The 27475-nt window shown below is 37.1% G+C and overlaps 1 protein-coding gene across 10 annotated transcripts in view; it reads left to right on the forward strand.

The window, feature by feature from the left end:
• MAST2 (microtubule associated serine/threonine kinase 2) overlaps positions 1-27475 on the forward strand; it is a 167328-nt gene that overhangs the window by 11607 nt on the left and 128246 nt on the right. For 3 of the 10 annotated variants that reach the window (XM_033516481.1, XM_015636250.3, XM_015636252.3), the window contains exon 1: positions 16182-16971. The exons of 5 other annotated variants lie outside the window; for them this stretch is intronic. In XM_033516481.1, coding sequence (XP_033372372.1) covers positions 16933-16971 — 39 coding nt within the window. In that variant the 5' untranslated portion in view covers positions 16182-16932. Of the gene's footprint in view, positions 1-5517; positions 5759-16181; positions 16972-27475 lie in introns of those variants that run through there. 2 more of the 10 variants (XM_015636251.3, XM_015636254.3) reach the window with 1 other exon arrangement.

Below are 27475 nucleotides of genomic sequence, written 5' to 3' on the forward strand. Positions count from 1 at the left end.
GGACTTATGCAACAATTCTGATATCTGAACTTTGATAAGCTCAGGTACAGAGAGGTTCAGTGCCTTGGTCACCTGAAGAACTGAAAGTAAAGCACGTCTCGCAGACTTTCTGTAAACCTCAGTTTATTAATGTTTAGCAGATGTTTGGAGCTCAAATGAACAGTGCTGTGGAATAATTTCTTGCTGCAGTCACTGGATATAGTGTGTCAGTATAATTTTCTTATTTCTGGTTGTGTTCATATTTAGATTTTCAAGTCAGTTGTTCAAGAGCCAAGACATACCATGATCTCTTACCTGCCCTTGATAGGTTATTATTGCTAACCCAAGCATTTCCACATTAACAGTGAGTTTCAGACTCTTCCTTGGTGGAAACTACTGAGTCCTTGTGCTATGAGAACATGAAGTATAAAGTCAGAATAACCACTATATTACCAAGCTTGATTTAGAGTCAATATCTCTAGTTCGTCCTTTGTGAACAGGAACTAGGACAAATAATGGCCAGGTGCCATTTATTTATTTTCTTTTTCAAATTGTAGCTTATTGTAGGAATAGTTGAGAAGAATTCCTTTATTGTGGCATTTTGGATTGATCAGAATTATTTACACTGAAAGCAGTTGTGGCCAACTAAGTACAAATAGTGCGAAATTTGCTAAGAGGGTGCCTTACTGACTGAGGGGCTTCTGCTTTTGTTATTTATTGCAGCGACCAAGTTTCCATTAAAAAAGCCAAGATTCTGTGTTCATCATGAATATAAAATACTGTCATGTTGAGACTGTAGTGTGAGTATGCAAAAATATGTCAGTGTGAACTCTCAGCTATTTGGCAAAGGGGAATGTTTATAAAAGAGGATTGAAAGATGTGCAGGGTTTCAGATCTGTCATAAAAGGATGTGAAATGTAATTAACCTAAAAAACCTTTAAAATATTTTTTGAGCCTGATAAATTAAATGAGCTGTTGAGATAACTTAATGAGAGATTTTAATTTTATACCTTAAATAATATCCTATTAAAATCCTCAAGATTTTGCTTTGTGATGGAATCCACTGAGATTTATATTTTCACAATGACCTCATGATTCAGTAACATTTTTAATATATTTGGTGCATATTTGAGGGGTAAGGTCTAGGTTAATGGCAGCATTTATTCTTTAAGTGCTCAAAGCCACAAAGCTCTAATTGAAGACAGCAATGTTCAAACCTCATTATTTTAATGTGGTCATACAGTATAGTGACACTTAAAGTAGTTATATGATGAACTCTTATGGCAGGGTTCATAATTTGTCCATGAAAACAAATTATTATGTGAAACTTTGAATTAAAATTCTCTGCCTTGGAGTTTAAATAAAACATGAAACTTCAGGTCTAACATGGTTTCTGTATTTGTCTTTGCTCAAATTAGCAACAAGCATTTGCATACCTTTAACACAGAGAATTCTGCTGTGAATTGTTTACACAAAGTTACAGTGCATGCACTAAATCTCTCACACAAAGCCTCCTCAGTAGGTACAGTGTGATGTTTTTGTTTCAGGTAGTTAAGCCTGCAGAGGTACTTCTGGTAAATCTGCATCTTAAATTTTCTAAATATTGGCAATTGAAGTAATTTAATGGATGAGCTGTTGTCAAGGAAAATATATAGACTCCTTATCACAGTGTCAGGAATCCAGGGTTGGAAACAAAGGTCAGAATGTTCATTCCTGCTTACATTTCATCAGTGCTGCTAACCTTAGAGCAGTCTGCATACTGGGCTGTCTCCAGTCTGAGCTAGACCCTTTTAAAGACCTCTCCTGCCTGATCAATGTTCCTAAGCTCTCCTTTCCCTCCTGTGTTCTTCCAGAAGTATTTATTTTTCTCCATGGCTTTCCCTATCCCCAGATAAAAACCTCCCCACAGTAAAATTCAGTTACTTGATGATAGCCAGAAAGTTCTGGCTAATTGTGAATTTGGGCTGCTTTATGCACATGTATACTTCTACTGTGACTTCCTTAATCCCTTCCCACTGTCAGTTCTTTGGGCTATGGGTTCCTGGTCTGGGAAGTGTGAACACTGTAGAGTTGTATCTTGTATTGCAGATTTACAGCTGCTCGAAATTTGCACTTCCCTTTTCTACCTTTATTTCTGTAGTATCTCCTTACCAAATGAACAGTGTTCTGTGTCGTGGGCTTTTGATCCACAAGCTCTTTGAGACTGCTCAAATGACAGTAGGCAACATAAAAGTCAAGTTTGTGGGTATTATTAAATCTACCAATAACCATTTGTTTGGTTTTAGGTAAGGTTCTGATGTTTTGTCTTAAAATTCATCTATCAAATATTTTCTTTTAAAAATAAAGTAAAATGTAGAGTATTGCTAATTTCAAATGCATAAGTTTCTTATCAAAGTTAATTCTTGAATCTTGTTAGATTGAAATAGACTAATGAAAGGAAAGTTTGGCAAGATAAATGATTAGATGTTTGAAAGGAAAGAGGAACAATGTGTAATACAGCAAACATGCAGAACTATCTGAATTGAGAGGAAAAGGGCTGTGTCAGCATTGCCAGATTATATTGATTAGGTATCAGCATCAATCCTGATTAAACAGGCAGCTGTTTAAAGTGGTATTTTTGACAGTGACATCTTTTATTTTCTCTACAATTACTGCTGACATGTTTACTTTCTCAATATAATTTACATATTGTGTTTAAAATATTGCTGACTGAGAAATAGTTGAATTATAAAAGGCAGAGTGAAAAGAAAATCAGACCTGATATGAACATGTATGAATGTCGGGTAATACCTACAAACTAACCAGTTGATTTATGTACCAACTTAATTCCAAGAAAGCACTCTGAAAAATTGAATGGCTTGCTTATCTTCTTACTTTTTTATGGTAAAGATGATTTAGAAATCTGTTTATATATATAGATATACATATTTATATATAGTTATACATACATACATGCACTCACATATATGTATATAAATACATACATACATACATATATGTATATGACATTTAAAAAGAAAATGGCTGCAAATGTTTATATAAATGAGAATGGTTGATACCCTTGGGAGACTCTGTTCTATGTGGTTTATTGTCAGACAAATCTGTGTTATTAACTTCCCTGGGAAAGTGTCAAGAATGGATTAAAAAATGTTTAAAGGTGCTTGGCCATTAAACTTGGGTCTGCAATGAAGTGATAGATATCCCTTACAGTTCTAATTGCTGAATTTCTCGATTCTTCCATAAGCAAAAGGTGAGCTGCCCTTCCCCCTGGCTTACTATAAATGGCAATAATTCCAAGAGAAAGGTATGATGGTGCCTAGCTTTTTCAGTGGAGTACATTAGTGATGCATGCCCTTCCATCTGCTATTGGATTTCTTTTTGTCCCATTATCAACAAGGATTTTATCATCAAGCTTTGCCTCCATTGTGTGCAATCTTCATCTGAGAACAGTCATGGACAACTGTTTGTAGTGGTCAGCTCCATTTTTCCTTGCACATTAGGAAACTTCCCCAATAGTTCGGGTGTTCAGAAGTAGGCAACCACAATTTCACATTCTGGAGCAAGCAATGAAAGGTTGTTTGAACTCCATTTTGTGTTACATAAAAAGGATAAAGTTGATTTAACTCCATTTCACCTAAGCTACATTACTGAGCTTATGCTTTTTGTTATAAGATTCTGTTCTGTGTTGAATCCCCCAGTACAGAGTAGTGGAAAGCATTTAATAATGTTCACTGCCCATAAGTTTGTAAAACATACTGTATGTTTTACAGATAATTAATCCCATAAAACGCTCAAATTCTGTCATGACTATGCTGAGGACTGCCTGTCTCATTTACATGCAGTTCTGTGTCCAATTTCATGTCCTCAAACTGCACAGGAAAGTTTATGGAGGGTGGGATTGTGGCTGGGTGGAGCTGCATGTTTAAAGACCCTGCTCTCTTTTGAAACAGGCAAAGCACAGACCACCAAGCCTAGAAACTTGGGTCTAATTAAGATGTATTAATTGAGGGGCCTGTATTACCCACTGTGTGGCAGGAGATGCTGACTGCAGTGTGCTGAGGAGGGTTGGACACCCTGGAACAAAATGTTAGTGGGAGAATTCACTTTACACTACAATTCTGTGTAGAGTGGGGACATGCCATGCTGGGACATGATGAGAGCAGACTTTACATGTTCAGTGATGGTTTCATAAGATGCATCAAGCTCCAGCAAAGATCCCAGGGGAGAAGGAGTAACATTTTGTCCTTAGCAGTGCTCAGTTCTGGCTCGAAAGGTAAGTAAAAAAAAACCTCCTAAGAGCTGAAATAGCAATAGAAAGCAAAGCTAAAAACAGTAAAAAAACAACCTGCTTTGAGTTTCAAAAAGATGAACTGACTTAGAAGCTTGAAGAACAAGGAACATCAGTGAAGAGACCTGCATCTTCATAGTCTTCACAGAACTGAATTAAGGACCACTCCTTCAAAGCAGAGGAATGCAGTGTTCCTCCATCCTACCTATGAATAAGAATTAAGAATGGTTAAAAGGAAAGCAGAATGGTGAGGAACAGACCAAAGTAGGTTGTTAATTCAGTGAGTAAAAGGAGATAATGACACAGGTTTAAAATAATTAAAAAACTAAATGTGTGAACTATGGTTTGTGCTGTATTACCAATTGCTTAAAATAGTCTGAGGACTGGAAAATGGCAAACTGAGTACCAGTAATTGAAAAAAGGGATCCAGGAGAGATTCATAGTGTTAGAATTGCAGATGTTCCCTTCATGCTGTAGTTGCCTAAATCCTAATTGTTACAAGTGTAATTTATCATTGGGTTGCATTAACACAGTATGTCATTCAGATCACCCTGACAGTGTTGACCTCACTGTTTATACTCTGCTGTTAGAATACATCTGTCGTCATTGGCTTTATATTTATTTCTAGGTCACCCATTCAAATCATAGAATGGTTTGTGTTGGAAGGGACCTTACAGACCATTTTGTTCCAACCCTCTGCCATGGGCAGGGACACCCTTCCACTAGGCCAGGTTACTCAAAGCTTCATCCAACCAGGCCTTGAACTCTTCCAGAGATGTGACATGCACAACTTCTCAGAGCAACCTGTGCCAGTGCCTCCCCACCCTGATAGTGAATAATTTCTTCCTCATATCTAATGTTATATGCATGGCTGTTCTTTTGACATAGAAGGGTCATATTCCCTAGCAATTCTTCCGACAGCTACTTTTAAAAATTCAATTGATTGGCAGGTTCTTAACCCAGAAAGTTTTGCTGTTTCATAGAGACACATTTTCTTTAGAAATGTAGTTTTCAGTCAAGCTGTAAGCTCTGAACAATTCAGAGCCTGATGTTTACATGTTTACTTGATCAGTAGAGACAGTAATTTAAACAGCCCAATCTCTACCTCTCCCATCCTCAAGCACCTAAGAACTCTTCTCAGAAGCCACAGTGATTTATTTGCTACCTTTTTTTTTTTTTTTCCAATGAAAATCTCAATAACTAATGCAATGATGCTGCTTCTACTTGTTCTTTGGAAAAGCTGATACAGGACTGAAATAATTATTTTGCCTTGGACATTGTCCTAGCTGCTCTGAAACCTCCTCGATAATCTGCTTACTTGTTTGACTGGGTAGGAATGGACTTTGGCTTTTCCTCTGCTTCCTGTTGCAAAAGCAGCTTTGAAGGGAGTACTGAGAAGGAAAGGGAGCTGCTGGCTTGGGAAATTCAGAAGCACAGGACAGAGCAAACCGCTACAATCAACTGATAATGCTGATGTCTGATAACTTGGAGGTATATTTAGAATGCTGCTGCTGTTTTCATGTTTGTCTTTTGTTGTCCATTGCAGCTCACACTTGCATTTAGTTGCTTTCTACTTCAGTGACTTCAGAAGGAAACCTAGGGAGACAAGGGTTTCTTCAGCTTCATTAACTATTCTGGAAAGAGCTTCTTGCCTTGAATTCCACCTTGCCTGTAGAGATTTGTGTTCTGCTATGAGATCATTCTGTCAATATAGGCTTGTTTACTTCACAACTTCAGCAGTTTTGGAAAGCTCCTTTCAATATTGAAACATCCACCTTTTGCAATAACAGCAGCGCAGAACTGTTAATCACAACTGATGATTGTCAGTGTTTGTTTCTTCTAGGAAGACCTAATGGTTTGGTAGAATTGAATTCTCTATTTTCTAATGTGGTTTCCTGTGTTAATTGGTTTCTTGCTGGATCCTGTCAGCCTTACTTTTGATACCAGCCTTCTGAGAAGCTTATTTTGTGGATGCATTTAGAAAAGGCCCTCCTTCTTTCATGGAAAAAATTTTCTCTAGGGATGCTGCCAAGTCTCAGAAGACCAAGAAATGTTAGGGCTTTATATTTAAGTGTAATCAATCTGGCATTCATCATCATTTTGTCTCTTTAGAGCAGGAACAGCTCTGTAGATGAATGTATTTTCGGCATGGGCTTTAACCAAAATTGAAAGTAATGGTATGAATGATCTTGACTGCCAGAAACACTGAACAGTAGTAGGAATCAAAGTTTCTCTAATTATTCCTTCTTTCCTGGTAACTTCCAAGCCGCTGGCCAATTTCATCCAGGCTTGAAAAGAATAAGAAATGTCAAAAATAACTGTAATTGCAATACTATGAGAATTGGAAGCGAGTGGGAGACACCCCCTCACATTCTCTCAGTGACAGTCAGTTGTTTATTGTGGTTTGGCAGTGCTGGATTTACTGGGGGAGGTGCTGTCTCCAATTGGGTGGAAGTAAAATAGGAGAGCCAGTTACCTCTGTCAGGAATATGGGAGGGAGCAAGAGAGAAAAAGCCAAACTCAAATCTGTAAGAAATTTGTCATCTTTAATTCTTGTTGCTCAAGAAGCAGCTTGCTTATATTGCAGTTGTGAAAGAATCTGGCATCCTTCTGTTTCCAGAAACATTGATGCTCATGACCTGACTCTGGGCAAGGCTGGAAGGGCAGCTTTTGAAATTCTTCCTTGTCAGTTTGGCACATTGCTTTTGCTGTGGAAGGAGTGGCAGGATGCTACTCCAGAAAACTGAAGATCTTTTCACGTGGTTGCCTTTGCAGTGTCCTGTTGTTGTCCTTGCACTGCAGGGTCAGCACCAGGAAGTGATGGATGTCTTCCCTGGATGTAAATCTGACCTTCCAGAAAGGAGGGAAGGGAACCCTCATGTTTTGGTCGTGCATATTTGAGCTGAGCATACTTGTGGCATCATCAGCAGTTTATTTCTTTGCTTTTCACTACTAACAACATTACAAAAATTAGTATTCTACAAGCTTGAAAGACAGGCTATTATCTAATTGGCTTTTGGTTAGGAGGATACTGATTTCTAGGTCAATGTAAAACAAATGAGCATTTAAATTGAAGAGGAGCAGCTGTTCCAAAGCCCCTTTCCACAGTGCCTGGTTTTGTTAAGGATAATTATGTCTAATTTTAAATTATGATAGCTTTGAGTATTGAGCTTTGCCTTGTTACATCCACTATCTCATTCTCCTTCATCAGTAAGAATGTTCTATCATGGAGCTAGGTTTCTGATTGGATTTATTTTTCTGGGCCTTTTGAATTATGAAGAGAAATACAGCTTTAAGGATGGGGCTTTCAACAGTTTGATGCCAATGTTACCACACTCACATTTAATTTTTCGAGGTCTCAAAACTGATACAGCGTGTCTGATTCCTGTGGAAAGATACTGCTGGGAAAATACATATTTATGTAAATGTGTAAGATTTTTGTTCATATTTTTAGCTTGAAAATGGAAACATCAGACTCTAGTGCTGAAAAATCCAAGAAAGCTCTTGTCAGCCTTGGAAGGAAGCATATGCTAAAGATGTCCTGTGGATTACATACTGCTTGTTTCAATTAACACATTGATATTCTCTGTCAGTTCTAGAGACAGAAAACCCAGGTGACAATTCAAATGATGCATGAAAATAACATTTCAATTTTTTCTGGTGAGCTCAGATTTTTTTTTTTTAAACAAAGAAGAAATGATTTCGACTGTTTTGGTCAATGTTATATTAGTAACTCAGCAGTGCTTTAAAGAACTTTATATTGTAGATACTTCTGCTGCAATGAAGCGCATTTGTTTGTCTGAAACATTTCCTGCTGGACATGTATTGTGTCACACGTAAGAATTTTGTATTTGAATTTAATTTGGAGTAAAGTGTAACTCTATCAGGAGATGCAAAACATATATATATGCCTATTAATTTGAAATCCAAGCATTTTTATCTGCTACTTTTATGGAAGGAGACATGTCTTCAGATGCCTTTTAAAATAATTACTGTCACACTTTTCCTTTGAGAGTCTCTCAAGACTCTGTTTCCTTCTTTGAGTCTTTTAAGTCAACAGTTTTACAGTCTTTTGTTTCTTCTCCCCTGACTGAATGTAAATGGTTCTATTAAAAAACACCAAAAAAAGTTTGAGAGATTGCCAAATTACTATTATGTCTCTACTCTTTTTAAAATGAAAAATAGCTTTCAAATGAAAGAAAACCAACCAGGAGAACTCAAAAAATGGGAGGTCTGATCCAGATCCTGGAGAAAAGGGAGAATTTGAAAAAAAAAGTTACCATTGTACCTTAAATCTTTGAAATCCTGCATGAATTTATTCTTTTTATCTTTCTTTCAGTTTTTGTTCAAGTTTAGTGGATAAATGTCAGAAAAAAAGGATATCTATAAAAAAGCTTTTAACTTGTCCAGCACTTTAAGGAGATGACAAAATTGTGAGAAATCAATAGCAAAGTTTTGTCTAAGACCAGAAGTGGAAGAATAAAAACCTGTCAGAATCCATCAGTAAAATCTGCTGTGAAATGTCTCCCTAGATATCTATGTAAGCTTAGTCAGGTATAAACAAGGAGAGTAGGAGAGAATAAAGCCCTCTAATTCCAAATGTTTTGGCTTATCTTCAAGTATTTATTTCAAAGGCAACGTTAGAATGTATATCATGTTGGTCTTAAGCTAGCAAAATGGTACAACCTTTGGAGTCTTGTTAAAGCCCTTTAATGTCAGCTGGAAACCAAAGTAAAATTCATGGTATGTTGAGGTGAATTGTATGTAGATTAAGTAGGAAAAATATATTCAGTGCTATAGAATCTGCTCTGAGCAGAATAATTGAAGAAAAAGCAGTTGTTGAGTTTCATGGCATTTTTCCTAATGGGTTTTTTCCTAATGAGTGTGAATCATTATTTGTAACTGTTTTACCAGTGTAATAGAAGAGGTTCCTTGTCTCATGACACATCAAGTGTTTGTTTTGAAGAAATGAGTATTCATAATGACAAATATCCTACAGTTACAAGTGGGAGGAAGATACAGTGAAATACAGCTTGGTTTAGCCTCATACCTCTACAATTTGTTGTCCTTAAAACTCTTTAATTGAAAAGTGCCATCTTCCTATAAAAATGTCTTGCTTGTACTTCAAAGTCAAATGTGGCTTTATTGATGATGTAAGAATTGGCAGCAGAAGTTTGGGAGGAGTGTACAGAAAAGGGAAGTGTGTATATGCAAACCACTGCTGCTGTTGTGAGGCTGCAGGAAGGGCACTGATAGTCAGGTGTGTGGAAAGTGGAGGAAACCTTTTGTGTGTAGTAAAGTTTTGGGAGTATTTATCAGCATGTGTTTGCATGAGATATGAGGTGCATCTGTAATTTGTAGCTTTACAGAGCCAGTTTCTAGGGCAAAATAGCTTCTGGCTAACTGTATTTATAATGTCTTTCCTGTGGGATTCTTGAAATGACAGGCTTTGTTTCCATAAACATTTCAGTAAATGTCAATAGCTTCATTTGGGAAACACACAAGTTGATATTGAGGCCTTGAGCTTTGGATATTGCCATTCTGATTGGAGTTATTAATTGCTGAGGTTTAAGTCCTGACATCTGAAGCTGAGGGTTGTCTTAAAGTAAGAGAAACTTGATTTTGGTAATGTTATCAAATGTTTAGTAAACAAAAATAATATTTTCTTCAGGTTTAAATTTACAGGCTATATTGAAAAAAAACTTTTCTACCTATCAAAAACACATTTCTTTTAAAAACGGCATTGTATTTGACATGTAGCACGTGAGAAGCTGGTTTCCATTCTGTTCTAATGGCAGTTCGACTCCAGGAAATGAATTTGCATAGCGAATACAACATTTTCCATAGATATTAAATTTAATTGGAGAATCTTTTCTGAAGTTAGTTTGAGCCAAGGTTCTGCCTGGAAGCTGGTGTCTCTTCTGCATGTCCCTTCTCTGGTACAGTATGGAAACAGTTGGTCTGTAGATGAATGAACTCTTTCCTCCAGCCTTGTCTGCAGCAAATTTACATTTGTATGGAAGATGAGTGGGAGTGCTGCCTTTCATAAGGCATTGGATATGGGGGATGGGGCAGTCTGGCCCAGGAATCTAAACCTAACAAACTGGGAACAGAAAATGTGCTGTGAAAGCCTGAGTATTGTGTAAACCTTGAGGATTTTAGACGTTTTTCCAGTGTTTCTTTTTCTTGGACCAAGCCTCGTAAGCGGCGGTTCAGGATGAGTTCCTGCTGTGGTTCATTGCTAATGCACAGCTTTGCTCCAAAGGTCTTACTTTATCAAACTGAATCTTGTAAATAGGCAAGACATCCAGAAGAAATTCAGACAAGCTGTCAGGCGAGTTTCCTTAGGTTGGCTGCCAATTTGTGTTTTCTTTCCTTTTTTTTTTTAAACAAGTTACCTCATCAACCTTCCTGGTTTCAGTAGTCTGTCAGTGTATCTCAAAGAGACACGTTTTTAAATCTCCAGATAAACACAGCTTGATCAAAATAAATAAAAAAGCCCCAAGCACTTAAGTTTCAGTTTGACAGCGAAACATTTGGCTCTTTTTTTTTTTTTTTTTTTTTTTTTTTTTACAGATAAATGCTACCAAAGACTTAAAAAAAAAAAACCTCACTGAAGTTGTCACTTTATAAAATTTTGGAAAGTGATCTTTTTTCCCTACCAGACAATATGTTATGTAAGGAAATGTTATAGCTTTAAAGTTTCCCACAGCTTGATGTCTTATTGCTTTTAGTTTTGATTAAATAGGGTAAACGCTACAATGAATTGGGAATTATAAAAATTGTAAATTTTAAATCTCAGTTTTTAGGTCAGGGCGTTGGTTCAAAAAATTCCTTGATAATAAAATATTTAATTAAAAACATTGCACATTGCTGCAGAAAATTGAAAAGCTATTGGTCTTTTTAGCCTGATTTTTGGAATGGAACACTCTTTGTGTGGCAAAACATGTTCATCACAATATCATCCTTTTGTGCAGTGCTGACATCCTTCACACCACATCTCCAATGATGGGGCCCTGGTTGTGTGAGAACCTTTCTGGTGTTTTTTATAGTTCATAGAAAATATCAAAAGTTTCTAAGTGGTCAGTGTAAGTGGACTTGAACCTCTGAATTATGAGTTTAAGGAGTGCAGCTATTGGATTCACTTAAGCTATTCTAGACAGCACACACAATTTTGATCCGCAGTGTGATGATTTGATTGCCAAGATGACCTTTACTGGTTTTGCTTTTATGGTAATGGTAGCTTTCAGTTCTGATGCAATGGTATAAACCACAAAAGATGTCAGGATGCCATGCCAAGAACCTGAAATGACTGGGGAGTCATAGCAATATTATTTGCTCTATTTTAGTTAATTTCTAGTTTTTTCATGTTGAGTAATATCTGAAATACATTTCAAATATCAATTACAATTTAAGATAGGTAGAAAGTAGTTCATGTTCAGCATAGAAAGTACAATATGCAAACTGAACACAGCTCAGAGATGAGCCACGTGATTCTACACAGATATGTCTTTGTGCATATGTAAATGCACTCTCTAATATAGCAGATACAGACTCCTTTCTTATTTTTCCCCCTTTGCAGTTGCTTTGTTGAGTAGAAAATGAAAAGAAAAATAGGATAATAGCTTATTCAGGAATTCTCAATTATGTTTTAGTAAAATGTATTGTACACAGGAGCAACTGCACGACTTCTAAGTGACTTCCTGTGGTCATTGCTTTTCTGACTGTGAAATTGGTCTGTCCTTGGTCATCTTCCAGTGGTGCTGTTTGAAAACCTGTGGGCTACAGGACAGTGGAAAGAATTGTTGTTTTGATTAGATTTAAGCTAATAGATGGAAAACTCCTGTCATTTTCACCTTGGAAATGTTCTAACCTTTCAGATTTTTTTCTTCTACAAGACAGAGAATTGATAGATTTTGGTAGCAGGCAGCAGAATGAGGTCTGAATCAGCATGAGTGAGAAGAGAGTTCTTATCAAAAGACATAAAATACTGACCAGAATCCAAGCACAGACTCCTCCTAGAGACCTCTGAGAGGTAGGGTTGGTTGCTGTCTAGTGTGTAAAATGTACAATTCCAGGTCCTCTTAATATTCTTCAGTGTCTTGTAATACATGTGGCCTTTCCTAGGATAATTAGAGGAGATTGAGTTCTTAAAGTCTTTTAACCTTGATGTTTTTCTACCCTGAAGACATTTATTTTGGATCTTTGATTTTATCAATATTCATCTCCAAATACAGGCAACAGACATGTTTTCCCATGGTGATGTCATCAATATCATCTCTAGAGACAGTACCACTAATTTATGATGTGTAAGTTCTCTTGGTCTCTTCAGAGCTTCTTTGAACTGTCCTAGCTACACACTATTTTTAGAATTACTTTTCAGTTTACAAATTCACTGTTATACCTTTTTCCTTTTTGGACTTGATGCCTTTTAGGCTTCAGTAAGCACTACCTTTGGACTTTCTACCTAAATAAAACCACGGAATGATTACACTGGCTGAGCCCAGGACCTTATCTCAGATAGCAGGTGTCTAAGGCAGAGTCTCTTCCCAGAGCACTTGCAACTGTTCGTGACTCTGGGTCTACTTCAGTGTGTTTCCCTCTTTTAAGTATTCTTGGCAGATTCTTCAATGCATTTGTCCAAACTCTTCTGCCCAATGCTTGTGATTTCTCTCCCCTCCAGCCTTTTATAGCAAGAACTAGCCCAATGTGACTTGTGTAAAGCAGTACCTCCTTTTGTTTCTTTGGAAATTGCTCTTAGCCACATTTAATTCACCCCAGTATTGGCAAGCTGATAAATTGCCCTTCCCTACTTATCAGGCTAATCCTTGCAGGAGCATACTGGAAGTTCATGGCTCTTTCCATTTCTTGATGTCTTCAAATCAAGATTCAATAAAGAACTTTCTCAGAGCACTGCAGCTAAACAGGAATTGGTTGGATTATGTCCAGGAAATCCCAATGCTACACTACCCTTTCTCTTTCCTTGTTGATGCAGAGCAAAGCAAATTTTCTCCAGAATTGCAAATTTGATGGAGGGAGGAAGAATTGAGTTAGGAGCTTACTAAAGTTATTGGTGAAGCAGCTTTGAATTCCCTCTTTTAATCGCCCTTCCTAATTTTGTTTTTAGTGAAGTTAAAGTATGTACTCTGATTCTTAAAGGATTTGAGTGGTATATGACCTCCTTATTTTGATTTTTTCCCCCCCTGATAAACAGTTACTTTGTTAGACCCTAAGTATTGCCTGTATCTGGAAACCGCTTGGGAAATTTCTTCTAGAAGTTAATTTTTATGTAATTGATAAAATTACATTTTGTGTCCTTTGGTTTCTTTAATAATCTTTTAGTAATGTATCTTTTAGTCTTACAGTCTTTTGGTCTTATACAAATATTTTCTCATCTCTAATTGGAGACTTACCTGCAGACCTTTTAGGATGTTAAAATCCCTGTCTTAGAGTGGTGTTATCTTTTGGTGGAACAATGGGTAAATTTAAATTTCTAAAGGTAGTATTTAGTAAAAGAAATTTACATGTCAGAGAGTTGCTTTTAAATTCCATTTGTCCTTTGCTTGTTTCAGTTCGATCCTAAGTATTTTCTCCCATCCACTTCCATCACTGATTTTGTGTGGTAGATTTTGCTGAAGGAAAGAAAAAGGAGAGTGGATGAGTCTTAACAGTAAAATGGGAGGGAAGAAAGGTGGTCACCCCATTTGTGATGTCTTTGGTAGTGGTTTTGTTCTGACATTTAAATAAACATTGTTTGAAGAAGGGAAGGGGACAGAGAAGCTGCAGGAAAAGCCATGCCTGTTTCTTTTTTCCAGCAGCCCCAGTTGGCTTCTCTACCCCAGAAACTGGGTGTGGCAGGCAGCCAATTTGAAAGCATCCTCCCCAAGAAAGCTTGAAATTTGGAAGCGAACAGATGATTTTCATGGTATTTTGAGACTCATGCCAGCATCAATCAATTACAAGTCACTTGTGAAGACATATTGAGAATTGGCAATGTCTGATTATTACGGTAAATAATCCAGGAAGGATTAGATGTATATGTGCCAATGAGAACGCTTCCAGTTACGTTATGGAAATAAGTTATGGTTATATACTACTGTTATCTGGCTTAAACATTGTCATTTAGTGGTTGATTTAGGAGGAGAGTACAATGGGAATGCTGTTGGATGATTGTTAAGATGCCTTGATTCCTCTCACAGAATGTGTTGTTTAATGCTGCTGGCCTTAGAAGAGGTAAGGTCAATGATCTGGTTAGTGCATGGTCTACTATAAATATTTCTACAAGCTATTATAGAATAAAATAAATTGCAAAGAGCATGTAATGCGAGCATGCATGCCAAAATGTTTTGTTTCTATGAGGATTTCTTAGGTAAAAATAGAATTTGTATGGTACTAATGTCTGAAAACTGAAGTTAGCACTAATGTCTGATAACTGAAGTTAGTATTTTGTATTTTTTTCTGAGGAAACTTAATTGATGGCAAAATGCAAGAAATGCTATTGAGATCTGTCTTAAATACTATCACAGTGAAGTCCTATGATCATTTTACGCTATTAAATAGAGCTTAATCTGTATTTTTATGTTGCCGTTCCCCGCGGTGACACATCCTTAAGTTCTCCCGCAGAGTTTTGTGGCTGGCTCGCTGTTCCCCAGCCCCATTTGCAAAAGAAGATGCTGTTCCTTTAAAATGAAGTGGCTCATGGAGTTGTTTTCACTAGCGCAGGTTTTTATATGGTACAGTAGGCTCCATGCAAATGAGCTCCTGCCCTCTCCGGAGCGCACAAAGGCGCTGCAGCCCTCATTCGGCATTCGCTCGTGTAAATCGGCAGATGGATGGAAGGAGGGACGGCAGCGGGAGGATTTATTAGCTGCTCTCAATAAAAGACCACACTCGCTCCGCAGAGGATCAGGAAAAAAAAAAAAAAAAAAAAAGCCTGGTGAATGGGATTGAGTTGTATCTGCTTCCAGCTGACTTTGCAGTGATGTGTTCAGCTCATGTGACTCGGTCACTTAGCATGAAGATCAGCTAAAGATTTCCGTGTAAATCTCTGCTCCTTTAAGCACCGCCAACCTGTGTGCTTGTGTGGAGACTGATTTTGGCTTGCAGCTGTCCTAGCAGTGGGACCAGGAGCACTCCATGGAGCTGTGGTAGGCAGCCCTCGGGCTGGGCTCCGCTCGCTCTTGCATTTGCACACTTGAGGATGTCTGGCTGAAATCCCCTCATAAACACAGCTCTCGATGAAGTTTGATTTATGTATCTCATGAAATCCTTCAGTCTGAAGTTAGGTTCTTTTTAAATGCAGTGTTTATATTCAGAAGTTATAAATAGACTCTTCCTTTTATCAGGAGGTGAAATCTGTTGCTTTAGGTTTCTGCTAAGAAATTGAAGGTTGTTGCGGCAGAAGGTTGTTCATTATATTTGCAATACTTTATTTTTTCCTTTTTAATCTAGAAAGGGCATGTGTAGGACAAAGGCTTCTTGACATGCTCAGTCATTTAAATGATACTGGGATGAACATACCTAGATTTTTGTTTTTACTGAAATGGTGTTCGGTATAGCTAGAAGCTTTATTGTTGTTTTATTTTTCAACACATGCTGTATATGCTCATGTTTTGAAATGGCATTGGCATAATGGACCTAAAGGGGCGAAGCCCTTTTTGACCTTGCTGGAGTTGTCTGTGTGAAGGTAGCTGGAAAACAGAAACTGCAGGACGGGCTGAAAAAGCCTCAGCTGAATTGTGCTGTCTCCTTTTCTTTCCCACCCCTCTGCCTTTTTGCCATGGGTGACGATGAGGGAAGGGCTACTTCAGCCAGCTCTGTCAGTGATGAATAGATGAATGAATTCTTAAATGTTCAGAACTTGCAACATGTGTTCCAGACCCTTCAGCACATGAGAGTCGCAAGATCTCAGCAATGAGCTGAAGAATGTGCCGTGCCTGCTGCATGGAGGAGCCCAGCATACCTCAGAGATAGCAGAAACAAAAGAATGTCTGACAGTATCTGAAGAATCTGATAGTTGCTTTGTCTTGCAAAGGATTAAAGGAATTTTTCAGAATTGGGAAAAATAAAATTTCTATGGTTTTCATAGTGAGATTTTTCCTGTATTTTAGGTGCCGGTGGATCATCCACAGTATTGCTTTTTTAGTTAGCGTGACTGTGTGTTTTTTAAAGGAAATGTGACCTGGATTTTGTGAGCTTATTATACACAGTAAATGAATGCAGCTGTTTTAGTTTACTGATCCCTTATAACAGCTCAAGTAAATTGAAGTAAAGCAAAAAATACGTGCGTGTGGGATCTGAATTAAATTCCACTCTTTGGCTTTATGTGGAATTGTGGATTATTATTACATATTTGTAGACAGTTGTGTGTATGAGGGGAGTGAGACATCCAACCTTGAAAAGATTTAGGAAAGTCAAACAGATTTTTTCCAGTGTGACTTGCTAAATGTGCCACAAAGAGGCAGGCAAAATTACATACAGCTAGTCAGAGACCGTGGCTGCAGTTCTTCATGACAGGCGAGTGAAAGACCATGTCCTATTTTTAGCAAGTGGACAGAGGGGCGAGTGGGAGGGGGAGAAAAAGTTTGAAAATAATGGACTTCTTTAACAGTTAGAGAGCAAAGCTAGTGAGAAGCAAGTGAGCTTTAGTGATCACCAGTCGAAGTATGGATGATTCAAGTATCCTTCGAAGAAGAGGGCTGCAGGTAAGTGTAACTTCAGCCTTCTTATATTTTTTCTTCTGCTTGTAATGTTGACAGTCTCATAAAAATGCTGACAGTTGTTTGATGTAAATCAGGTTGACTGAGTACATAACAATGATTCCAGAATTTGAGGTTTTCTGTTTTCATCTAGTGTATATTTTATAAATTAAATGCAGGATTTTGTATACAGTAATAAAATAATTTTTTAATGTCTTGGGTTGTATCCTGTTTTGTGACTATTCCTGTGGTAAGGAGTGAAGTATAAACTACAATACTTTCCTTATTTTTGGAACTTCACTTTTACAGATACATAGAAAAATCTCTTACATGACTTGTCAGACTTGCCTTAGAGTAGCCATTTTACTTGAGCATTAATTAAAAATTAAATGTCAAAGCAGATTGAATATTCTCATTTATTTTTGACATATGCTTCTTTATTGCTTCAAATGCACAGTAACCCAAAACCAGAATGCAATTCAACAATGCAAATAATATTTGTATTTTACTTTCAACAGCTATTGTTGAAATAAATACTCTAATTCGTTTTGTGCTCAAACATACTAGTGAAGTTGTATTTTGTACTGGTGCTGTGAAAGTTGCCCTCAGTTGCACTGGTATGACAAACAGTAATCTGTGCCAGTGTCAGGGGTGTGTGATAACTGAACTGATGCTTATGGAATAAAACTGCTGGAAGTGAGTGAGCTCCAAAATCTTGTGTGAGATGGACAGGGAATAGATTTGGGCTTGTGTGCACCATATTCTTCCCCCCGTCCCTCTTGTCACTATAATAGGATGGTATATAGCCTGTTACCTACTTGCTAGCATAAGTAATTGTTTATAGACCATGAATGTTGCCTATGAAATTAACCATGCCTGTCCCATTGTTTAACTTCCTTTGAGGAAAATAAATTTAGTATTTTAACATATTGCTGTTCATACCTTGCTGATGCCTTAAGGCAATTACAAAGTAATTTTTGCCTTACAAGAATATGTTCTACATTTCCCTTTTTTTTTTCTTTTTGTCTTTTTTTTGGGGCCAGCTTATTACTGAAAAAGCTTGACACAGTGTATGCATACACCATGGTGACAGTGTATTAGGATAGCGCACTTCCTCATCATAAAATTAGCTGTATTTACTTTCTGAATAACTGAGTATATAGGAGTAAGTAAAATTGTTTGGGGTTGAATTTTTGGGAAAAAAAATATTTATTTTCAATGTATTTAAATAGAGTTTCATAACCAAGAAGATTGTTTCTGTCCACAGATAATCAGATTTTTTTTCAAGCCATTTATTACTTTTCTGAATCTAGAATTTCTTGGGGATATTGTATCTATTTGACATGTTAGGGAGTGATTTTCATGGTAATTCTTCAGGGGAGTATTGGAAAAGGGAGGGAGGTTAGAGGAGCCCAAATGTCCACCAGTGTCAGCAGAAGACACTGCTGGGAATGAGAATGTATTTCTCTGGTTTAACTTTGTGAAATTCCATCATTTTGGTGGTCCTGAGTATTTACTGTCTAGATGTGGTATTTTGTCTGTACACAGTTGGGTAGGTATGTATATACATATACATACGTACATACATATATACATACACACACACACACACATATATATATATATAGGTGTAATCAATATCTACATCAATAAATACTTCAGGAACTAAGAAAATAGACTAAAGGGACATCAGGAAATAAGGCAGATGTCCAAAAGGAAGTTAATGTTAGATCTTTTTTTCCCTCTATATTTTGGAGTAGAATTTTTGGAAGAAATTGTGGCTTGACCATTTTATAGTCAATTTCAACTTTAAAAATCAGGGAAAAAAATAAAAAGCTGTTGGTTCATTGCCAAGGCAATATATTTAATTACTTCCCTTGGACAGCTGGGTGATACTAGTTTGATGAAAAAAATTCTTTCTTAGTTCATACTGGATGTCAATGGCTTTTCAAATGAACAGCACAGCCCAAATTAGGTCCTCTAATCCAACATCTCCACTCAAAGCAATGCTAATTCCAAATTTAGATCAAGTTGCTGAAGGACTTGTCCAGGCTGGTTTTGAGTGCATCTAGGGATGGAGATTCTTCAGCCTTTTTTGGCACCTGTTCTGGTACTTAATCGTGTTGCACTGTGAAAATCTTGTTTCCTTTACGCTTCAATACAGGGCACTTTGCAAATGTATGCATATGTTTTCTTCATGCTTCCTTTTACCTCCATCACCTGAAATGCTTGTGATATCAACACTGTGATAACTTTGTCTTCTTGGGGGACTCTCTCAGCCCTGGTCCCTGCATTAAATAGCTGTGGACTAGAGGGAGCAGAAAATCTAAAGGGAGCAGGAATGTTCCTACATACAAAGTCAAACTGGCATGTGGCTCTTCTGTATCACCTTCTTCATTTGTTCAGTCTGCTTTTGTTGCATCCTATTTGGTGCCACAAATTTGGTCTACAAATTTGTAGTGGTGAAATGTGTGGAAATGTAAGGTCCAGGAGAGGCAAATCAGATTTTCTGTGTACCTTTAACTGTATATATTTATAAATATGCACACATATATAACATGCTCACAGTGACCTAGCTGTCCAACAGTATTGAGAAAAGGCTGAGAAAAAGCTTCTAATAATAGAATATTCCTTTAATTTCTAGGCTTTCATTTTAGGTAATGAACTTGGACTTTTGACATAAATTACTGCCTAGGGACAGGTGCTAAGTGGTGGAGCTGTTTCTGCTGTACACTGTACAGAGATCTGTATTTGGATTTCTAAGTTATTTGTCGTTACATAAAATGCTTTGTGATGTAGCCACAAATGTTAGGAGGCTACCTAGGTTTGTTTTTGTTCCCTGTACGTTTCTTGTTGCTGGTATTTTAGTGTAGATCATTGCAGTAGTACCCAGTGAGTCCCTGTGAAGATGAGCTGGGATTTTGAACGTCATCTTGTACTAGAAACTTGTGGGGTTTTTGCTTTCTTGTGCATTGCAGGAGCTGGTGCATGTGTGCCTTTACTCCTCTCACACATGCAAGAAATTGGAGTTTCTATCCCCAAAGTCTTGATGAGTGAATGCAAGTAAGAAAAGTAATGGAGAGTGTAATATTCCAAATTTCAGATACTTGAACACAGCTTCTATTCTGCATTTGTGCTGTGTGAGCAGTATTCAGATGTGTCTGGACATTATCCCCACAGTTCCCTGTGTCCATCTTTTCTTACAGTGTGTGATATCTCCCTTTAATTTTCTGCTGAAAGTTGGGCTAAGTTCAACTAGGTAATTTGTGGGACCACTTTTGTGCTGGTTTCAGCGCAGATCTGAAACTGCATCACAGGACTTGAATGTGCTTGTCTTGGCTAGTGCTTCTAGTGCACAGCATGTTTGGCTAAAATATAATATATTTTAAAAACCATGCCTTCCATCCCACCAGAAGAATGATTCATTAATTTAAAAGATAAATCCAACATTTTCCTCCTGGGGGCAGGGGGGAAATAGGGCATGGAGAGTATAATCTCAGAGTATTTGGTGCACTTGTTCTTGAGCTGATTTATTTTACTCCAAGGACTGAGCACTTTTTTGTTTTTTTCTATAGAGAAAGGGAATAATAAAGTCAGTGGAATCTCTAAGCTTTAATATATTTAACAAGAGAAGGCTGACTGCACAGTACAGTTTCTCTGGTGCATCTTTGGCCATATTGAGAGACCCTGGAACTTAACAAGCTCTTCAATTTTGTCTCTTAAAGAGTGTACTTTAGAATTATTGAAGACATTTTTTGCTGGCTACAAAGCTCATTACAAGATCTGATAAAAATACTGTTAGTAAGAATGTTGCTTTTTACAGTATTTTTATTAAAAAAATGTAGAAATTGCTCTCTAAAGGGCTATAAGTTGTGCACAGTTAAGGGAGACACTGAATGGGACTCAAAATTCCATTTTTCTGTTCAGCTTTTAGAAAACTTCTGAAATATGCATTAAATAATATCTACATTTTAAACTGAAGGTTATCTTTGTAAGTTTAGCATGAAGATACATGCATACATACACATGTAAAGTTCTTCAGATGTTACAAGTCTCTTGGATTTGGGTTTTTGAACTACAAGTTTTGTGCTGTAGGGGAGCCTGCTATGGGAAATATATTGCTCACAGATTTACCAGGAACATAGCTGAACCCACAGTTCAGATATCTGCTGAAAAGCTTCCAACAGTGATGATGTAGGCAGTCACCACTTACACTGACATCTGAGGAAGAGGTGATAACATGAGAAGATAAATAAAAATGATTTAGTCAGATACTGAAATTTTAAACTCATCTTAGAATACCAGAAAGTGCATATACTAGTTTTCTTTTTAAAAACATTAGTTAAAGAAAAATAATTTTTTCAGGTTGGCTTCCAAAAAAAGCAAGATTTATGTTCAGGCTTGGCTCTTGTTCCCTCAGTAAATTTCCAACACCTAAAATTAATTAAAAAGATAGTCTTAAGTTCTTTAGATTCTGTGAAAATTGGCAGCTGACAAGAGGAGTGGGATCTGCTTTGCTGTTACCTGTGTGGAGAAGGGAAATGACCTCGCTCTTGTGCAGAGGTTGATGGCTGTGGGTGTCCAGACTGTCTGGGCAATGTGCTCTGTCTTCTGCTGGGGAGAACTGGGGGACTCTGACTAAGGATGAATGATTGCTACAATTCATTAACTAGAGCAGTCATAAGCAACTTGTTTTGACTAAAGTCAATGGAAAAAACCTGTGAAGTTTTATTAGATGAGTCTGTTTTAATCTTGTGCTGGGATGCTGTATGTCAGGAAAATGGATTGTTGTGAAATCTGTATGTTACATCCCATTGTAGGACTGAGGATTCATGCTCAGACAGGTGTGAAGCCTTGTGGGTTTTTGGTGGATGTCTTCTGGGCATGTGGGCTTTCCCAGTGGTTTGATTTTTCAGGATTAGTGCTTGTGGTCCACTTGGCAATGGAGTAGGGAAGGGAACTAAATTTGGGGAATGTATGCTTCTGGCATTCACTTTGAGGACGCTAGAAAATATAGCAAGGAAAAAATGTGAAACCTTGTCAGAATAAAAGGTCCTTGAAATATGTACAAGGATAAAAGGTTAAATGGTTTGCTCAGGCAGAAAAGATGGCATTTAGCTGCTGTCTTCAGGGTATTGTTAAATTGCTTTGATAATTTGCTGTAGTTATGCTTAAATAAGTGCTTTCAGTTTGTCAGTAAGGACTTGGTGAATGCTTGTGTAGCTGCACTAAACTTTTTATTTTCAGGCTGTGAGAAAAAGATAAAAATACCAGTAATTAATTCTACTACTTCAGGAAGGGAGGTTTTGTTAGCAGGTGACTGCATGAAAGAATGGATCTATATGTGTCAACCTGAGCCTAAGGAAATGCTGGCTAGAGGGATTCTCCCCAAAGATAAACAGTAATACCTGTTTCATACATTTCATTGGCTTGAACATGTCAGATGGACTTGCTGTTGCCATGAATGGTGTTTGCTGCTGCTGGTGACAGGGGTTGCTGTGTAGAGAGTGGGAGTGTTTCTCCTCCTCTCCATCAGCCACTTGGCGTGTTTCACTGGTGTTAATATCTCTGCATTTTGTACTTGTTTAATGCTGGAAATCCCAAATCTTAAAGGGAAACTAGTTCTCCAGCCTAGCAACATCACATAATGCTGCCATGCTGCAAGACTGGTGTTTAATCTGCTTATCTTTAATAGTCTTCACTGCTTACACAGACCCACTTACCTCTTTAATGAGAAGAAATGTCCTGCAGTGAGGCAGCGTGTATTTTGCTTCTAGGCTTATGTCATCAGCCTGGAAGTTGAAATTGGTTAGAGCACGTTTTTATTTTCCTGTCAGTTCTGCTGGTTATGGTTGCCTCTTCGTTTTTCAAATACATTGAAAGATTTTTTATTTTTAATTTTTTTGTTAAAGTAAACCTGATTAAAACATGCCAAGTGAAAAAATCTAATTTTGAAAAACTATCACTACTGATTGGGAGGAGGTAGTCCTCTTGTGTTTTCAAGGGATAAATATCAATTATCTCTGCATTCTGAATATTTGTAAATTGTGGATAGTAGCCACATAAATGAGAGAAAATATTTTAGGAGTAGCAGTATTTTAGTAACACCTAGAAAAAGCTCTCTAAAATGTCAAGACATTTAAAGTCACTTGTATATATGGGGCAGTATTTCTCATTTGATTTATCAATTGTTCCTCTTTTATTTAATATTAAATTGCTTTACCCAAGCCATTAGTATTTATCTGACATGTAGAAGGTACGGGATTTTATCATTTCTGGGATCAAGAAAGGATAGGCTTTTCAAGGTTGGTGATTCTTGAATTTCTAGGAGCTACTATTAAAAATATGAAGTAGTTTGTGGACTCCAAAGTGTTTTAGTGTTATTCTCTGAAGGAGGAGATGATATTAAATCTTCAGATTTTTTTTTTAAGAATTGCATACCCTAGACTTTTTGATGTGCATTTTAGCACAACAATGAGAGGCAGGAAACTGGATTACTTTGTTCAGCAGCTACATGAATAGCAAAGTCTTTTTGCCCACCAGAGCAGAGTGAAAATGCAACTGTTTTTATCTTAGCATCCATGGGTCAAGTATTCCCTGTAGTTTATTTTCAATTGTGTGATATATTTTGAATTTTCAAATCTGTGACTATAGCCTAGCAGCTTTTTATTATTATTTTTTTTTCCAGGAACAAAATGTTTAATGTTTACATAATCTTTCAATAATCAAAGACATGGGGTTGGCTTTGGTGGAAGCTTAAGTTTTGCTCACTGAATGTTGATGTTTCTAGTTGTATGGTTTTTCTTAGTAGTATGACTTCTGGCCTGGCTATCAGTGATATTCAAAAGAATTGCTAAACAAAATAAAAGCCACCTAAAACTACCATAAATTCAAGTGGTATGGAAGTGATTTGTTAGACTAGGCTTAATGTAGGGAGGTATGCTTTAGAAATACAACTTTTCACTTTACTCATATCTCCTGAAAACATTGAGTTTGTACTGTAAATAATGCAGCAGAGTTCCTTAAACTTGGCTTATGAGCTTTGAAATCATAATCTCTATTTAAAGATTTGCTATGAATCACACTTTGTAGTTTTGTGATTCAGAGTGTAAAAGTCTATTCCATGTTAGAAAGCTAATTTCAGCTTGAATTCAATTATTGTATACTGTAGTAGAAATATGTAACACATGACATTTTACAGAAATGCTTCTATATGATTAAACCTTGAAGTTTCTCCTTTTTTTTTTTTTTTGTTTCAAGGATCAAGAATGAGATCCAATAAAAAGTATTCAGTTGTTTCAGATTTTGATGGTCTTTATTTTAACATTCAGCCTTACTGTCCATAACTGTTTTCCAGTATCAATTTTATTGATATGTATGAAGGTAATAATGCCCATTTTTCCATGCATCCCGACATGTTGTCTGCTGTGGGGCTTTGGGTGAAGTGCTGTACTGCAAACATGTCATAATATAGTGAATTAAGGGTTTAACTCATCCACTTTCTATGCAGAATGCTTCCTGATAGATGTCATTGCTGTCTTTTGAATGAATTTCTTTTCTTAAATAGGTAATTTAATTTATGGTTTTGTATTGTTTCTTTTTAGAGATGATATATATATATCTTTTAAATCTGGGCTTTGAAGTTATCAGCACATCATCTATGAACACATTCTCTGGATGGAAAGTGGTTCAGCTTTGTTTTTACCTGGTCAGATCTATAAATCAAATCTTTAAATGACTCATTTTGCTAATAGCAATGCTCCCTTCAAATCAAATTGTTGAAGCACAACAGATACTTTTATAGCCAACAGTTTCTCTTTTTCAAAATGCTCTTGGATATTAGTGTGATAAAATCATGTTTGGAATAAAGATGAATATAAATATTACCTATTGTATGCCACAGCTTAAACAACTGTAACCTGATATAATTACTTTTAAATTACTTTTCTCAAAAGATGAAAATATTAATTGCCTCTGACATTTATCACTTGTTTTACATCAGCATAGGCTAATAAATGTCACTTGTACTGCCTGCCAAAAGAAAGAAATTATATTAGATGTCACTGGGGTAGGCTGGTGTATTCTGTGAAAAAAGCCCTTTCTGCTCCACTGGTCTGTGAGCTGTGGCTCGTTCATGCTGGGGATGACTCCAGTCTGCCGTGGTCTGAAATGGAGCACACCAAACCCATGGCCATCACTTCCCAGCAAATCTGTGGCCCTGAGAGTGTTTCTAAGTGCTTCCAGTATTACACTGTTTTTTTTCATTAGGTACATGTAGTGATCTCCTTTTAAAAATGTGCGTTTTTCGGCTTTATATTTCATTATTATAGTGAACAGTTTGGCTAAGGTGGAAGAATGTGTGCTGACTGGTAGAGAGATCCCCTGGGGGGGCTAATTGTGAGGTGCCTGTTGGGAAGCAATTAGGATCTTAAAAACCTGAACAGTGGGGATAAATTTAAAGGCTGGAGGAACGGATTGTGGCAAGGTATGGGCAAGAAAAAGATTGGAGGTGACTTGAATACGGACGTGAGTAATTTTACATTTGAGATTGATTTCAGATTGCAAAGGCTGTGGGCTGACAGTTTATTCTCCCTAATGATCCCCAGTAATTTACTATTTGTTTTTCTAGCTTTTATCTTTTCTTCTTTCAAATGTGAATGGCAGGTAGCTTCCTGTTCTGAGCTTGTTGACTCTTTTGGTAGGCCCTACCTTAAAACTCTGCGGACCAAATTTAAATCTGGCAGTTCTGTTGCACTTTGTCTCAAAACATTTATTTATGAAATAGCACCCAAAACTTCTTGAAATGCCCATTGAAATGGGCAAACATATTTTTTTTTTAAACCATTTTATAATCTGGGGCAGTTTTGCTATGTGTTGGTGATTGCCAGCCTGTAAATTTTGAGAGTTTGACACTGCCGAGCTGATATTTTTCTTCCAAAGTGGCTACCATGAAGAAAGCCCCTCAGGGACATGAGACTACTGTAGACCTTCAGAAAGCAATGTTGTGCTTGATTAAGTTTAGACAGATGATGGAGTGATGTAGTAAAATCATTTTTGTTAAGGCATAATACAACATAGAATCCAATGTAGTACCACTGGGACTGATAAAAATGAAATACTAAAGAAAAACCATGCCCTTACATACAGCTTTCAGCAGCAGATGCAATAGGTGTAATTTAGTTGTGTGGTGCTGGGAACATAATATTGATTTACCATGAATCAAGAGAAATAGCCTGTACCTTGCCTGGCTGTATGGATTGCAGCAATCTTGGGGAAACCTGTTACCTAAAAATGGTGCTGTAACAGAATCCCTTCTTTTTGATAGCGGTGGGGAGGTGATTATAACCAGGTGAAAAATCCTGTTACATGTCTAAATGGGGGGTGAGAGGTCTTTACATGCTGTTGCTTGGAATTGCCAATTTCCCATGTACTTAATTCACATTTCTTAAACAGTTTCTTGAAAGCAGTCCCTTGTATAACTTGCATAGAATTGAAAGTGGAATGAGAAAGGTTTGGGGTAGATCTTGCCTTGCATTACTCTCACAAGTAACTTCATCTTTTTGTGTAGCATTTGTGTACCACAAGATAAAGTTATTTTTTCTCTGTTTAAAAAAAAAACAAACAAACAAAATAGCATTTGAGGTAAAGTTGCAGTGACTTCAAAGAAGGTCAGTCCGGTCACTGTGGCATGTAAGTTCTTTCTGGGAGGCAGTAGTTCTCTTGGTCTTTAATAAGAGAATTACTGGATAAAGTGATTACTGTTTGTGGTTTCTGGCAGACAATATAATGCTACCAAAGGGTTTTACAAACTTCACCTTTCAACCAGAAACAGCTGTATTATCTTATTGTTTGAGAGATTGGTGTATGGCTTTCATTCATTTACCCCTTAATCCTCAGGTGACCTAGTTTATCCTGAAGTAAGATGTCTTTAAATACCCTTGACATAGACCCTGATATTTGAAACAAAACACTCCAGTATTGGTATCCTGGGTCTCTTTTTGTGCTCATGACTGATATCAGGTGAAAGTGAGTGTTTCAAGAAACAACTATTGATTTTTATTTTGTTTCTGAACTTAAAAAAATTCTCTATTGTAGGCAAACTAAAGCCTAGTCCCAAGAGAGCTTTGCCTCCCCTCGTTATTCGCCATTTATCCTTATGCCAGATCCCAGTTGTTCCGCAGGTGAAGTCAGACAGAACTGTGAATATTATATAATGGGACTCAAAAGGAGGTTTTATGCTTAAGTTCCTTCTGTTTTCTGAAAACTTTGGAATTTAACAGCCATCATTTCAGTATTTTCTGAGTTTCTTTCAGGAAGTGAGCTTGATTAGTGGGCTGCTAAATGAACGTCAGCAGGGTGCATAGTGCAAATGAAACCTGACCACTGTAGAGAAGGGATGTTTTAAATGGAAGGGTTGCCTTTTTTTTTCTCCCCAGTTGGCAACCTCAGTTTCTCCCCGAGTATTCTTGGCAAGAATTAGTGCTTCTAAACTCCTAGAAGGCAGATTTCA

This window comes from Parus major, chromosome 8 (genome assembly GCF_001522545.3).
Source record: "Parus major isolate Abel chromosome 8, Parus_major1.1, whole genome shotgun sequence".
Taxonomy (NCBI): domain Eukaryota; kingdom Metazoa; phylum Chordata; class Aves; order Passeriformes; family Paridae; genus Parus; species Parus major.